Source organism: Grammomys surdaster, unplaced genomic scaffold, assembly GCF_004785775.1.
Source record: "Grammomys surdaster isolate TR1022 unplaced genomic scaffold, NIH_TR_1.0 143, whole genome shotgun sequence".
Lineage (NCBI taxonomy): Eukaryota > Metazoa > Chordata > Mammalia > Rodentia > Muridae > Grammomys > Grammomys surdaster.
In genome coordinates, this window is record NW_021604601.1 from 4,685,193 (window position 1) to 4,701,505 (window position 16,313).

The 16,313-nt window shown below is 40.6% G+C and overlaps 1 protein-coding gene across 1 annotated transcript in view; it reads right to left on the reverse strand.

Moving 5' to 3' along the window:
* The window catches only part of Syne1 (spectrin repeat containing nuclear envelope protein 1), a 471,763-nt gene that overhangs the window by 282,268 nt on the left and 173,182 nt on the right, over positions 1-16,313 (reverse strand). The window contains exons 31-39 of the mRNA XM_028764327.1: positions 14,222-14,382; positions 12,143-12,293; positions 8,498-8,725; positions 8,028-8,126; positions 7,027-7,214; positions 6,350-6,473; positions 4,181-4,347; positions 3,406-3,559; positions 156-784 (exon numbers count right to left, since the gene is read on the reverse strand). Coding sequence (XP_028620160.1) covers positions 156-784; positions 3,406-3,559; positions 4,181-4,347; positions 6,350-6,473; positions 7,027-7,214; positions 8,028-8,126; positions 8,498-8,725; positions 12,143-12,293; positions 14,222-14,382 — 1,901 coding nt within the window. The remainder of the gene's footprint in view (positions 1-155; positions 785-3,405; positions 3,560-4,180; positions 4,348-6,349; positions 6,474-7,026; positions 7,215-8,027; positions 8,127-8,497; positions 8,726-12,142; positions 12,294-14,221; positions 14,383-16,313) is intronic.

Genomic DNA, 16,313 nt, shown 5'->3' on the forward strand with positions numbered 1-16,313 from the left:
CACACACACACACACACACACACACACACACACACACACACAAAGAGACAGAGCAGGGAGAAGACAAAGTTGCTCACAGAGGGCACCATTAAAGCTTTGCAGGAAAATGAATTTCAGAACAAGCAGCAGAGACCAGGGTCCATTGGGTTTCTGACCTGTGCTGCAGAGCCTGACGGGTGGGCTCTTTTAACCGCTCCCTGTCAGTCCTCTCTTCAATGTCTTCAATGCTTCTCAGCAGCTCTTCCTTCTGCTCGTGGAATGCTTCTTTCAATGCCACCAGGGCATCCGCCTCACTCTGCTTGGTTCCCAGAAGGTTCTGGATCCTCTCTATTTCCAAAGAAAGCTGGTCTGTGGTGGCTCTGCAGGAGGTCCTTTGCTCAGGGCTCCCACTTTTCAGGTGGCATTGGGCTTTGGTCAGAGTGCTATCAAGACTGATGGCAGTGGATTCTAACGTTTTCACGTCTTGAATGGCATCATGAAGGTCCTTTTTGAGGGAATCAGACTGCTTCTTACTCATGCTTTTGGTGGCTTCTACTGTTTGCCTGAGCTGGTGGAGAAGAGTGGACACGGAGGTATGGCTCTGGAGGAACTCTGCTAGTTGTGCCAGAGCCAGCTTCCGTCTCTCCACTACCTGGCTGGCCTCTTCGAAGAGCTGGACACAGTCATCAGCCTTGCTCTGCAGTGGGTGAAGGTCCTCGGCTCTGCCCAAACTCCTCAGCTGCGCTAAGTGACCTTGTAGATGCTTTACTTCTCCTCTTTTCTTCTCTATTTCTGCAGCGTGGTCCTGGAAGGGAAGAGAGTCTCTGAATCTCAGACACATTACAGCTAGCACAGATAAACCAAAGGGTTTACGATCTCACCGTTGATAGTCCAGTCAGTCGATAGCCTAGCATTTATATTTATTTATTTAGTTGTATTTCCATGTGTGTATGTACTTATCTGTTGTGTGCCTTGGCATACACGAATGTGGAGGCTAGAGGTCAACACGAAGGATGTCGCCTTCAATTTCTCTCCTCGTCATGGTCAATGAACTTTAAGGTGTCTGATTTAGTGAGATGGGCTGGCTCTCCTGCCTCAGGGATCAACTTCTCGATGCTTTCCCAGAGCTAGGATTATGAACACATACTAACTAACCTGTTTGAGTGTTTAACACGATACTGGAAATCAAACTCTGGCCCTTGTGTTTGTGTGGCATTTTACTAACTGAGCTCTTTCCTCGGTTTATAGCTTAGTTGTAGAAGTCATCCATAGATGCTGGAGAGATGGCTCAGTGGTTAGAAGTGACTCATGCCCTACCTGAAAGCTCACCGTTATCTGTGGCTTCATCTCCAGTAGATCCTGTGGTCTTTTCCAGCCTCTGTGAGCAACTGTTTTTGCATGTATCAACTCACATATGTGCACACATGAATACATAATTAAAAGTAAATAAAGTATCTTTAAGTTATCTATAGTGAAGAAGCTTTTGTAAACATTCATAAGCCTTCCCATTTTGCTCATCTGTGTGTGCCATATAGAACACAACTCTGACCTAATTATTTTCCCATCTATGTTTTATTTGAGCCAACTGTATAGGATTTTGACCAGCTCACAACAAACCATAGTTAAAACCCAGCAGAATGTGAACATTGCTCCCCTCACAAAGAAACCATTACTGTTTTAATCTTGACCATGATTCCTTTAAATAGTCCCCAGCTTGGCCATTAAATCACTTCCCCCTCCAGACTCCTCTTTTGTCCTTAAGAGATTCGCTTTAGAAAACCTGATCAAGCAGGTTCAATCTCTCTTCCCCTTTGAAATGTTAGTTTTTTGAAAGCGTTTGGTTCTGGTCACTGAATAGTGCCATCCCTTTGAAATAGTTATTCAGAAAGCAGCACTTCACTTAAAGGCTCTTTGGAGTGCCACAGGTTTCAGCCAGTGCCTTCCTCTAAGACAGCAGTTCTCAACCTTCTAATGCAGCAACAACCCTTTAATATAGTTCCTCATGTTGTGGTGACCCTCAACCATAAAATTATTTTCATTGCTACTTCTTAACCATAATTTTGCTACTGTTAAGGCTCATCATGTAAATATATGATACATAGGATATCTGATACGTGACCCCTGTGAAAAGGTCATTTGATTTCCCAAAGGGGTTGTGACCTACAGGTTGCGAATCATTGCTTCACGCTGTAAGACTGTCTCCTGTCCTGAAGACTGTGTTGACTTTTCCTTTCTTAGAGAAAGTATAGGGTCAGCATAGAATAAACACTCAGAAATTATTAAATGTTTTATATGGAGTCTATAAGGAAACACTAGCATCCCAATGCTTGATCAATATCTGATTTTGAATTTTAATAGTACCACAATAGACATTATTCATAGGTTACAAGTAAGGGGAATATCAATAATTCATGAATCTGCAGCCACTGATAGTTAATTCACACTGAGTAGTTAATTCAGAAAAAAAAAAGAGCCTTTCAAACACTGGAATTTGTATGTGTCTTTGTTTTCAGACCAAAACAAAATGGAAAACTTAAAACTGGAATCCTTAACATTTTTTGCTAAAAATTACAGGGTGTCTTCTTTTGTTTGTTTGTTTGTTTGTTTGTTTGCTGGAGTTACCCTCCTTTATCCGAAGTGCTTTTCATCTGTTTAGTTTAGTTTACCAGCCCAATACATTGGCTGGATCCATAAGTTCAATTTTTAAGCCATATTTAATACAAATAACAAATCTAAATTATTGTTATGTATGCATTTAAGTGTGCCATCTCTTTGAATGAAAGACTTTCTTCAGAACACAGTCAAAAGGGTGACAAATGGTGAACGGTATCCTGGGAGCCTGTGAAAGAGCCAGGAAAAAAGGCAGAGGGCCTCTCACCTCAGGTACAGTTTGTTCCCTGAGTTGTTTTTAGATGTGACTTTGTGCCACCTGCATCAAACTTTTATATTTAATTTCTAAGAAGCATTCATTCTTGTTGCATGTCAGATCATAGCTCTAGAACCCAATCTGGTCAGTATATCCTGAATCTGAATACGGCCGTCTGCCTCGCTTTCCTGCTTTCCAAAACATGATCTATACCACATGCCAGACAATTGTGATAAATTGGTCTGTCCTAAGAAAGTTCTGGGAAAGGGCTGCTCTGGTAATATTTAGTATGTGCTTACTGCTGTTTATTTACATGGTTTTCTGATTATGTTTTTCTGAACTCAACCATCCTCAGATCATTGCTTTCTTTGTTACAGGTGTGTATATAAGTACACCAAAATTGAAGTGAGGCTGTCTACAGCGTCAGACTCTAATCCGCCCCATTCTCTCAGGTCCTCAGATCCCAGGTCCAGATGACAAGATCTACATAGGTCAGCAGAAGTCGACAGACTCTCTTTTCTGAATTCTCTATTTTGCATCTTGAGAGGATCCCATTTTACCTTGTGCCGAGTAAGAGCCACTTGATGGTCCCTTAAATTTATCTCTGAAGTTGTTTGTAATTCACTGAGAAATTGCTTAATCCAGACAGAGAAGGAAAACAGCAGCTCATCGAACTGCCTGTGCTCAACCAGCACAGACTGGAGGAAATGCATCCTGTAAGGAAGAGAGGGGTTTTCAGTGGCCATGAATTGAATGGGTCCTACTACACTTTGGAGAAGGGAACGTATGTCCTGAGCAAAGTAAAGCAATTATATACAGACAAGCCAGACCTCTGACTACACTCCCATCCCCACACTCTGCCTTTCTCCTGGTTTTCCTGGTCTCAGTGAACCACTGTCCACTCTGATAGCTCGTTCCTTCTCTGTGCTTCCGCACCAAGTCACCAATCAACCACATCTGAGCTGTGCCCATTGCTCCAGCAGCGTCCTCACCACATGCAAAGCAGTAACTCTCCCTGTGCCCTGTCCCACCCAGCTCTTCCGTCCTTGCTCAGTTTCCAGAAGCACCCCAAGCCCCCATACCTCCCCACTGCCCACACTCAGGGTGACAGCCAGATGTGATTTTTTTGATTAGAGAATTCTTTGTTGTGTTTCCATAACTCTTCCTGTTCACTTCTGAGGGATATCCTGGATTCAAATGTGACAGATAAAGTAGGTTTCATCTCTTCCAGAATCTGTCCTTGAACAGCCATGTTATATAAACTCAAACAAAACACACGGTTCACCCTCGTAGTCAAAAGCGCATTAATAGAAGGCCTTTGACTGAGGAACCAACCTTTTGCTGATTATCTGCGGTAAGTCTCCCCAGCGTTCATCCAGCTGTTCCAACTGCAGCTTCACCATCGCCACGTCCTCTTTGGATGCTGCTGAGAACAGGGCTTCCTTCAGCTGCAGGAGATTACTGTAGAGCGAGGCCTGGGACACGACTTCATTTTGCAGGGCCTGAAGAGTGGAATGAAAGACAGGCCTCAGTCTGACAGGGCTGACCCAGAGGACAGCGAGAGGCTGGCTTTGCATTCTTGTGAAAAAAAAAAAAACAAAAACAGAGAGACTTGTTGCTTGGTTTTATCATTGATTCTAGATCACCTTTTACACATGTTTTAACCAATAGTTAGGTCTGTAGGACTTTTTCAGTGTCTGGGTACAGGGTGAGGCAAATTTGGAGCTGTGAGTTTCTCTCACAATGAGTTGACAAAGAGAATCAAAGAAAATCTACTGCAGAGGAGATCACTGTACTTCTAGCATAAATCAAGATGCTGTTCCAGGAACTGGGAATCTGGTGTTGCTCTGTTTAGAGACTTTATTAGGCTGAACTGAAGAACTTAAAAGACCTGTTCATTTTAGTTCTATGTAATACACCGGCTTTATTTTTATTTTTGATGAATTAGGCAGTGAACTTTTTGGGTTCTCCAATGTCACCGTAAACCCCTTGGCTCTTACTAACAAGAGATAGGACAAAGAGGACAGCAGGTGACAGCAGTTAAAATAGTCTCAAGTGAGATGACATTTCATGGTATAAAGACTCATCAAGCTGTTTCTTCCCCTCAAGGTCCCACGCACCATGCAAACAAAACTGCAGAGGCAGGAAAGGATGGAGTACCCTCCCATGATCACAAGGTAGACCCCCAGGTGAAGCTGGACTCAATACTACAGAGGACACCTGAGAGAAGACACCTGGGAAGCAAGGCCAGGAGGTGAGCAGGAGACGAACAAGGTTGTCAGGCTACAGTCCAGAGGAGACTTGACTGACACTGCAGTGTTCAGACCCTGTGACAGAGGCCTGTGCTCTCTCAGTCCTCTCTCTGTCTAAGACTTGTTCACTTTTACAGCTTCATCATCCGATGTGGCAGCTGGCTCACAGCAGGCACCCGGTCAGTAGCTTTTGCTTCATTGAATGAATGGAAAAGGATGAACAAGGAGACAAATGCGAGCATCACAGAGGCAGAGAGTGGATCTGTGCCTCTCTTTCTGGAACTGCCTTCCCACACATACAAAAGAACCAAACTGAGTTGTGAGCCCCTTCAGGATTAGGGGAGTCCCAGGCTTTGTGGAAAGTACCTTTAGAGAATAGGAAGGACATCCAAGCTTCATAAGTTAGAAAAGACTAGAGGCACAGCATCCTTCCAAAGGCAAGGAGGAAAAGAGCAGAAGATGGCCAGTAGGTTCATACACTAAAGGCCTCCTGGGTAAGACTTTTAGGAAAAATATAAAACTAGCAAGCCCCTGCTTTGTCTTCTAGTTATACTGAAGAGAGGTAGGGAAAGTCAAGTTATGAATCTACTACACGATACATTTCTTTTTAGAAATAATTTTGCCTGCTGACTTTTCTGGTGCAGATAGCATCCTCTAAATGCCTTATAAATATACCAAAAATCATCCCTATTTGTCTGCAGCTTCAATAAAAAAGTGGTTTTTTTTTAGTTTAGAAAATTGGCATCTCAAGGATTTTTTAGCCACATAATTTTTCTGTCTTCCCATTGAGCCTTCGTCTTTTTTTTCTGTTCTTGAATGCAACAATTACTCTTGATTTCTTTCTACATTCTATTCTTTCTTACAAAAACCACCTTTCTTCTTCTTTTTTAAAAATCACATCCATTCAAAGAAAGAGCTATTATACCTGCAGCCAATGATATAGGTTATCTATACATTTCTGCATCCTCCATCCTGATCTCCTGGAATACCAGTGATATTCAGATGAATGATACTCAGATGCCACACAGTGTATTACAGGATTCTCTAAGACACCATGGTCACAGGCCACTACAAATTTCCCATTGCTAACATGTCTGGGAGTCCAGAATACTCTCTTTGTTTCTGTGAGGTCAAATGATGGTTTCGGGATGGTTAAATAATTAAAGGGCTCAAAGATTTAATTAATAAGTTAACATTAAAATGCAAGCACACAAGACCATTCCATTTCTGTCCTCACCCTCCTTGAACTTGCCTGTATCAACTGCAGTTCACTTTCTACTTTGACTCTGTCTGCAGAAATGTCCTTTTCTGGTGAACTTGCTATGGATTCACACCGCTCTAGCCAGGTCAGGAAGGGCGACAGTCCCTTCTCCAACCTGAAAAAAATAAAAGGGAGAGAGAGGAAAATCTTATGATTTCAGTTGAGACGCTAGAAGACAAAAATCTTCGGGTCAGCAAATCCAACACAATCCGTCACATATGATGCACCCTCTCTGTGGCATACCTGCCTATCAAAGTGATAAACTTCATTCATTTCCATGGCAACCCTGACATACTTGCTCACATCTGTACAATATGTGAAGATACACATGCTTCCTCTCGGGTCTATGGATCAATGAATACCTTACAGCAGACATCCAAATTCACTTGTCTTATATCTAGGGCGATTATTTCCCACCACTTAGAAAAGCAGTTCTCAACTTGTGGGTCATGACCCTTTGGCAAACTCTGATCTCCAAAAGATTTCCATGATGGTTTCTAACAGTAGCTAAATTATAGTTATGAAGTAGCGATAAATATAATTTTATGGTTGAGGGTCACCCCAACATGAGGAACTGTGTTAAAGGGTCTCAGCATTAGAAAGACTGAGAACCATTAACCTAGAGAACAGTTTGTATGTACTCTCCTCGTAAGCCAAGAGCTGCTCACCTCTGCCAGTGGGCCAGGAGGTCCTCCAGTGCCTTCTGCCTCTCTTTGGCTTTCTGTAGTATCTCCTCATACTGGTGCTGTAGGGCTGCAGCCTCCTGGGTGCAGGACTCTCTGTTTACCACCCTCTGGGCACTGGCTGAGAGTGTGGTAACTGTGCTGTTGAGGGACTCTAGGGCTTGACAGAGATCCTGAGGAGAGAGCAGAGAGAACTATTCTCTCGGGTCTTTTCCTGTAGTGATGGAGGTTATTTAAAACTTATGAACTATTTATTTCTAGGATTTTCCCTTTAGTATCATTAACCTCAGGAAACTGAAATCATGGAAGTCAAGACTGTGGCTGGGAGGGACAGCTGGACATCTCATCTCATCTTCTGATGAGAAGAGAAATGTGTACAGAATATATATGCACATTTACACAGAATGTATATCTCTGTGTGGTGGTGTGTGTGTTTGTGGTATGTGAGGGTGTGTTTGCATATGTAGTCACATGTGCGTATAAATATGGGAACTCAAATTTGAAGTTGCGTGTCTTTCTTCACTTGGTTAATTGAGGCAAGCTCTCTTCTGAACATAGAACTAACAGTTCTATAGTCTGGCTAGCCAGCTTGCCCCTGTGTTCCTGTCCCCATCTCTTGCATGTTACAGGAGACCACTATACCTGCCCTGATTTTCTGTGGGTGCTTGGGATCCAACAGATTCCTATTGACCCATCTCCCCATCACAATAAATATTTTCTCCCCATCCCAGTAAATATAGGCTATTATATACATGTATATGTGTGCGTATGTGTATATGTATGGAATACATATATGGAAACTCATTTGCATACTTGCTTGGGTGTCTTGTAATAAGAAATGATTATATTTGAATAATTTAATTCCTCAACTAACATAAAATATTTCCAACTTTTAACTCTCGAAATATTTACTGTTTTCCTTTCAAGTAGGAGCATCCAATTTTTTGAGTGGATAAATATGAAAAAGTGTAGCAGTACACTCTTACCATATGCTCTTGGAGAACTTTGTATGTCTCTGCAGCTGAGGAACATATTTTAATCGGATCAGCCAGCCTCTCTGCAAATTCAGACACAGATTGTCGGATCTAAAAAAAAAATGGTGGGACATAAAAATAATTTAAGATACATAATGAAGCAGAGGAGGTTATTGAGAAGATGGCACCCTATCTGTTGGGAATGACTTTATCACGATCTAAAATCATGCATCTATGGAATCTAAAAATCAAAGCATCTTATTTGAAAGAAAAAGTGTTAAGACTTAACCTTAACCTAATGTGTAATGACATTTTTATATCTCCTTCCAAAGGTGCCATATAAATAATTCTGAACTTAGTTAGGAACCATTTGCTGGGTTATTTGCATGTGGTCTTTCTTTATTTCTCCCTTTCTGGAATATCCACTGCATTTCCATATAATACTAAATATGTAATATAAGTTTACTTGCATCAGTTCTTACCTTTCTCAGATTCTCTTCAAACTTCTGCTGCTGTGATAGGTGGCCCAGGATTGTCCCTTCCAGGCCTCGTGCATGCTCTTGGAGTTCCTCCCAGTATCTTCTTATCTGTGTCAACTTGGCTTTGGTGCGAGCAGACTCTCCCGTGGTGACGAACTGGGCAAAGGACTGAGCTTCTTCTTCTAGCTCTATGATGCTGTCGAGTTTATTTTCTATTTCTTGAATTGCGATCTAATATTTAAAACATGAAAAGAAAGCATGTCAGCGTGTACTGAACAGGCTCTCCTTCACAAAGTTCAGAACCTACAGCAGAGACTATGGGGACAGTTTGCTTAACTGAAGTCCAAACATACTCAGGTGGGGGCCAAGCAGCTGTGAATGGATACCACTTGCTTCCTGACCTCATCAGGGGAGAACAAACGCATAGAAACACAAAAGAAAGTGCAGAGCAATGGCGGTTGTGTTGGCTGGATGGCGAGGACAGAGAAATGGCTACTTCTTGTGGTGAAATAACAAGAAGCTGTCCCTGGGCTCTCACAGTGACTCTGAAGACAGACAAGCATGTTGTTTCCTTATCAATCAAATATTTCAGCTGATCTGTGGAAGTAGTGTGTTCCAGAAACTCACAGAAATAATACTGTTTGCATGTATTTAATTTTTCCAAAGACAATAGAGTATGCTGCATTTGCTAAACCCTTTTGCACTCACACATGAAAGTGGCCTTTGATGATTTATCATTTATTCCTTAAGCCAGTGGTTTTCCACTACACAACTCCTGTGCATACTTAGCTCATCATCGGGAAACAGATATACCTAGTCTAAGAATTTTAGGATCTGGCAAATTCTCATATAGCCTGAGAATTCATTCCTTTCTTCACTGGCTAGGTAGTCTACAGAAAAATAATGTGTACATATCATCCATTTGATTTGGGAGAGAAAAGATACTTTATATAACAGTAGCCAATGTAGAAAAAGAACTGAGAGTTCCATAGGGTGTGTGAGCACATGTGTGAGCAGCAGTGTTGGTGGGCAGGGTTTCATAAATGGAGAAAATCAAAGTTATTTCTCCAAGGAATGGTACACATCAAACAAAATAATGTAAAAATATATCAAGTTTCAGATGCAAGTAAGTGGAAGACACCGCTGGCCTAGGACAAATACATTTGTGACCTCTGTCAAGATGAGACAACTGGAAAGAGCCCATGTCACTTTAAAGCCCACTTGGCATGATCTTTTCAAATTTTCTTTTTCGTATTCATGGCTCCAGCAGGGTACCAGCTAGATATTTGTTATCCGATCATTGTTATCTGCTCCTATTTCTGTTTTAGCAAATTCTGTTTCGAAAACAAAACACTCATAGGTTCAAAATGTATATATTATTTAATATGTGTTAATTTTTGTCTACATGATCGCAGCAAATAGCAGAAAGAATCTTAACTAAGAACAAAATTGTGAGTTCTCAGACGCACTCACACCACCCACAAATTCATGACCATAGCCATCAAATTCAATCATGAGATTGCGGTAAAAAGAAAAATATATTCTATTAAAGAAAAGATGGAAGGTGAGCCCAGGATATGTTGTTGCTATTTATCAACAGTGACTTGGAATGACATGAATAAGAATGGGCTGAGATTGTCTTTATAGACATGCCAATGCTCCATTAATTTTTACTGTAAGCTTGTTTTAAAGTGAAAAAGGATATTGCAAATGTATTTTTAACCTTTCTGAACAGGATGACTACTCAAACCATGAACCTTCTAGGTAGAAGTCTGTTGGATTCTACTCCATTGTTGCTTCTGTTGACAAATGTCTTTTTATTTGCTATTTATATGTATTTAATATATTTCAGGTCATTTTTAAGGTGCCATTTTGGATGTGTCAAAATATATTAAGTATTTCTAACTTTTCTAAGGAATGGCATGACATTTAATCAATTTTATAATTCAAGAGTACTGTAATAGGATTAAATGTTACAGTAAATGAATTACTGAATGAATAAAGTAAGTCATAAAGTGTTTGTTAATTCCTGAAGAGAGTAGCTTTGAGTCCAAATGATTGAAAAGTGGTCAGAATTCTAGGGAAATTTTCTTTTCCTTAGAATTTAGTGAAAATGATTACGTGAGAGGTTTTTATTAAGGAGTTAAAATACTTTATGAATTTTATTTTAGGGCTTTGCAGCTGCTTTCCTGTACAGGACAGAAGACAGCAGGCTGTGTTTGCCACATACTATGGATATCCCATTGCACAGGATTCCTGAGGAGCAAGAGCAGCAGTCAGTGGAACGAACCCCCCCCCCCCGCACATGGTTCCCACCTATTCTGAGTCACAGTGTAAAATGTGTCCTCAACTCAGCATTTATTTTATTATTAATAGAACACAATGGCAAAGGGGTTTGTCACTTTAAAAAAATGAAGACAGTGAGCAGAAAGAAGTGGCTGAATCTGAACCCATGTGGCATGAAAGTGTATAAAACAGAGTGTATACTTAAACAGGGAAATACAGTTGAGAAGGAGAACATGGTGGGGGTTCTGGAAGGAATTAGAAGGGAGAATAGCTGGTAGATATGATCAAAATACATTGTACACATGTAGAAAATTCATAAAGAGTGTGTGTGTATGTATAAGTGTGTGTGAGTGTGAGTGTGTGTGTGTGTATTAAGTGAAGGATGATCACTTCAACCTCAATTCTTACAGCCCATATTTTTTAACTGCTTTACTAGAATGGTCAGTGGTAACCCATATACCTAGTTCTTTAGGCCTCTTAAAAGCTAATACATCAGAAAGACTCTGTCCAGGCAAGAAGATCATAAATGAGATGAATATAGCAACCAACTGGGTCTAACAGCTTTGGGAAAAAAAAGAAGAGAGAGAGAGAGAGAGAGAGAGAGAGAGAGAGAGAGAGAGAGAGAAAGAGAGAGAGGGAAGGAGGAGGAGGGAGGGGGGAGGGAGGGAGGGGGAGGGAGGGAGGGAGGGAGGGAGGGAGGGAGGGAGGGAGGGAGGGAGGAAGGAAAGAAGAGAAAAGAGAAGGAAAGAAAAAAAGAAAAGGATTCTCTCACTCCCCCTTCTGGTCAGTAAAGATAAGTTCCATTAGTACATTTTGAGAAGGTTTGGTTTTTTGCAACAAAGTCTCACTATGTATCCCAGAGGGGCCTGGAACTCACTATGTAAATCAGGCTGAGTTTGAACTTGTGGCAGTCTTCCCACCCTTTACCCTGTGATTTCTGGAATTGCACACATGTGCCACCACGCCTGAGTAACACAGCTAATATTTGAGTCTGACATTTGGAATGGTTCTGAAAAAGGACAATGGGAGATGGGGTATACACTTCATGACGTATAAACGTAAAACCAGGGCACTGCATGGGTGTCAAACCAAAATCAAGGAAAAGAGTACTGCAACCATAAAAATAGTTTAATGATATTGCACACAATATTGACTTTGAATCTGTAAGTCAGACAATCTTAATACACAATGTCATCTATAGAGTGTCATCAATCATGACCTCTTAGCTTGGCGTGAATTTAACTTAAAAGAGTCACAGAAGAACGGAAGATTTGTCCTGGGATCAGAGAGCTTTGGGTGATACAAAGGTAAGAAAGATGTTCTTAAAGGAAGAGAGAGTAAGGTAACGTGGGCGCAGGTCACCTTGGTTTGGCTGATCTGCACGTCCATGGCAGATGCTGAGGTTTCCAAGCAATTGAGTTCATTCTCTTTCTCCGTTATCCAGCTGGACAGGGTCTCAAAATTACTGCCAAAATGATCCCACTTGGATTTCACCATTTCCATGGTTTTAATACTAAAATTAACCAAATTAAGTTAAAATGCGGTATTTCCATAAAGAAGAGAAAGACATTTTTGTCCCCCTACACATCACCCGGTGAAAGGGTTTGAGGATATTTGATTCTTTCAAAGCATGAACTATTTGAGCAGGGACGCACACACTCTAGAGATGAGTTGTCTATCTGAGAACAGCCTCCTTGTTTCTTTTGGGAATGGGCTTTGGGGAAGAAAGTGCAAGTGTTAGACTGTAAGTGGTGGCACACGTTGAATTAATTGTGCTGGCTCCAAAGGGTGTGAACCAGCGTGGTCCAGCTCTGCATAGGAGAAGCCATTTTTAGAATTTAGAATAAGGAACATTCCCAGAATAGCTTTTGGGGTTAGATAGTTCAGCCTATTGCCTTTACTTTCAAGGAGGGGCATTGCTGGAACACTTTATACTAAAATCCTTTGGTAAAGTAAGTATTTGTGAATCAAGGTAGACCTGTGGTCTAATTGCAGGCCACAGGGCAGCACCTGCTCTCATCTGCTTGGCGAAGCCTTTGGTTTATAACTTACAATGTTCTCAGCTATTCACAGATCACCTGATTCCAAAAGACTTTTGTAAACTCTTATTCGTGAGCTCCCTAACTATCTGCAGACAACACTGGGTCTCTGTGCTGTAAGTCTAATGGATATGACCCTAGCTCTGGATACATAACCCAGTAAACATGGCTTTCAGTTTAGAAAGAAACTAGAAAAGTAACACTTTAGTACTAAACTAACTGATGTCCTTGGATGAAGGGGAGGTGTACCTGATCATAAAAGGCACTTGATGCCAAGAACAAATAATGACATCAATTGATTGTCAAATTCAATAGTGTCACAGTCTCAAATTTGTATACCCTGTGTATATCTAATGCACTTAGTAGTGTAAGGAATGAAAATGTAATTATAAGATGGATTCTCTATCTTAAGATAGATTATCTATCTATAGGATTAATCTATCTTATAGTTCAGGTTTTTGTTTTTTACATAAAATTTAGCCTCAAATGGATGTTCTGATCCATTTAGAAGCTGCCTGTTTTCTAATGTATTCCCAGATTTGCTGTTTACATAGTTTGGTGGAGGATATCAAATATAATGCTGTCAAAGTTTAGAGTCAGAATTGGTTGTCAATAAGATGTTGATCAAAATTTAAAATTTAGGTCAATAAAAAATGTTCAACACAAGGCCCCAAGAGTACTAAAAACAGTGTTCACCTCCCGAAACCCCTCTTGTGAGTACAGTCCTGTTTCTTGAGAGTCATAGACTAGTATTCAATGAGTTGCTACATAAAAATGCTAGCAATATTATTTTAAATAATACTGACTATGATATTAAAAGCGTGTCCTCTTCAAACTCTAAAGAAGGATATCACAGGGACACACGAGATTATTCCTTCTTTTTAGATAAATGTTGTATGTTTAAGAGCAATGTAGAGTTTTGCAGGTAATTTCTGGAAGGGTTATATGAATCCATGGTAGTTTGAATACAGAGGCACTACGGACACACAAGCTTTGAGTATTGTACACAGTGTGTGTTTAGACCTAGAATCTATGCTATCAGAAAACCTCCACTTCTAACAAGCAACAACGTAATAGAATAGTTAAAAAAAAGAAAAAGCTGTGGGTTAGTTTTTAGATTGCCCCTGTATTAGGTGAAGGCCACAGAAATGAATAGATATGGCTTAGTGATGAATATCCCATTTCAAGATGCAAACACCAAATCCCTCGTATACTTTTGTTATTATGGATACCAGTCTCTGGGCTGAGGATACTTTTCTTTTAAATTGAGTTTCTTCCTTGAGACAGCTTGAAACATATAGATGACACCTTGAGATTTTTGAAAGACTGGAATAGAAGACACAGGAGACACTATTGGGATTTTATCCCAGAGAGGAACGTTTAGAAGTTGTGAAGCACATACTCTTCTTCAAGTGTGTCTTCCAGGGTTTTGACCTGTTCCTGGATTGACTTGGCCTGCTGCTGAAGCAGGCGCCTATTCCTGGGCCCCAGTGGCATTTCTGCAGCTTCCTTGACAAGGTTCTCGGCCTGGGTGGCAATACTTTCAGTCCTCTTGGAAAACTCCTAGAGAAAAACAAAACAATGATGGCAGAGCTGTTAGGTAAGCATTTTAAACTCTTGAATGGTGCACTGAAGTCAACAGCATATTTCACAGAGATTGACCAAAAGATGGCCATACAGTGCTCTTAATGCTATGACAGACTGACTGACTGGCTAACTTAGATGGTTTGGTTAAAACATTTCCACTGGTTTTGAAGAAAAAGTTTTCCACACTTTCCTCATTTGGGCTTATCATTCTGAGTTCTGAGTTCTAAGATTCTTATAGTCATTAATTTATCCTCAGAATAGGTTCACTTTCTACCAGCCAGTTCACAAAATAACCAGCAGTTCTTGATCCTTTAAACATAGGAACAGTAGATCTCTGGGTTAACTAATACATTTGTTTACCTAATAGAGGGATAGCTTGTCTAGCACATCATGGATTTTCTTGATTCTTTTTTTTTTTTTTTTTTTTGGTTTTTCAAGACAGGCTTTCTCTATGTAGCCCTGGATGTCCTGGAACTCACTCTGTAGACCAGGCTGGCCTTGAACTCAGAAATCTGCCTGCCTCTGCCTCCCAAGTGCTGGGATTAAAAGCGTGAGCCACCACTGCCCAGCAGGGATTTTCTTATATATTTTTCTCTGTAGGAAGAAGTTACTAGTTCCTTAAGAAGTAATATAGTCTGTCCTTAATGCTGTAGAATCTTATTTTATGTATATCCACACATACAACGTGATAGGAAGAAGCTCAGGACTTCTGCTCTGCCATTGAAACAGAAGCTCATGTAAGCCAACCAGTTCACTGTCTGAAACTGAACACATCCTCCTGCCTTTACCTCCTGAGCACTGAGACTGTTGGCATACACTACTATACTACGTTTACCCCATGGAGGAGTCCAGCCTAGGGCTTCCTGTGTGTTAGGTGGACACTTTTCCAACTGAGCCGTTTCCCCAGTCCTAGCAAAGCCTCGCTTTGAAAGAGTCAAGCCTGTGCTGCAATTGTAAACCACTTGTTTGCCCACTTTGGTGGGTGACTTTTCAGGCTCTTTTGTGAGAGTGTGAAATGTACATATCACATTTTCCTAGACAAGGACTTGGCACCCACCAACAGACTCATTTTTATGTGCCTTATACAAGCAGGTACCATTTATCATCTTTCATACAGACAAAAAAAAAAAGCCTGGTTTACTCCACCTGCTGCTTTTCGGCAACTCTGATTTATTTTAATTCAAAAGTTTTAATCTGTATGAGGCTCTGCTATGTTCTAGATGCTACCTGAATTTTGTCAGGTAAATAAGGTTGCATATTAAATTAGAAACGCTGAACGTTGGTGATAGCCTTGAGGGAAGAAAATTAACGTCTTATTTATTCTCATGCGAGAAAATCTGACAAGAGCCTTGAACATTCATCTGCTTCCCCTTTTTAAATGGTCAGCACAGAACTCCTATGTAAATATGTACAAAAGGTAGCTTGCCACTCAAAGCATCCCCCAAATGATTCTGCCGTACCCCATAGGACTGTTCCTGCAAGGATCATTTTGAAAGTCATAATAACAATAAAAGATACAATTTCAACATAGAATAATTATAGCTTCCTGTTTAAAAGACTTAAAGACTTAATAGTGTGAGGTGAGCATCACTATTGTGGCAGAGAAGCCACCTGTGGCTCAGATAAAACTAGGCAGAGCTTCCTTATGGCACAGAGATGTACAGAAACCTGAAGTATGATGCTCGCTCATGTTATAGCACCGAAACTCTCTTATGACTACCTGGGAGCTCCTAGGATTTGCTGGTCTATTTTTGAAGACCATGAATCCCAATATTCCTCAAATTCCACAAATATAACAAAAAGTGTCATTTAGTGTTGCTGTGCCTACACACACACACACAGTATACTGTATGCATATAATATACCTATACCTATACCTATACCTATACCTATACCTATACCTATAC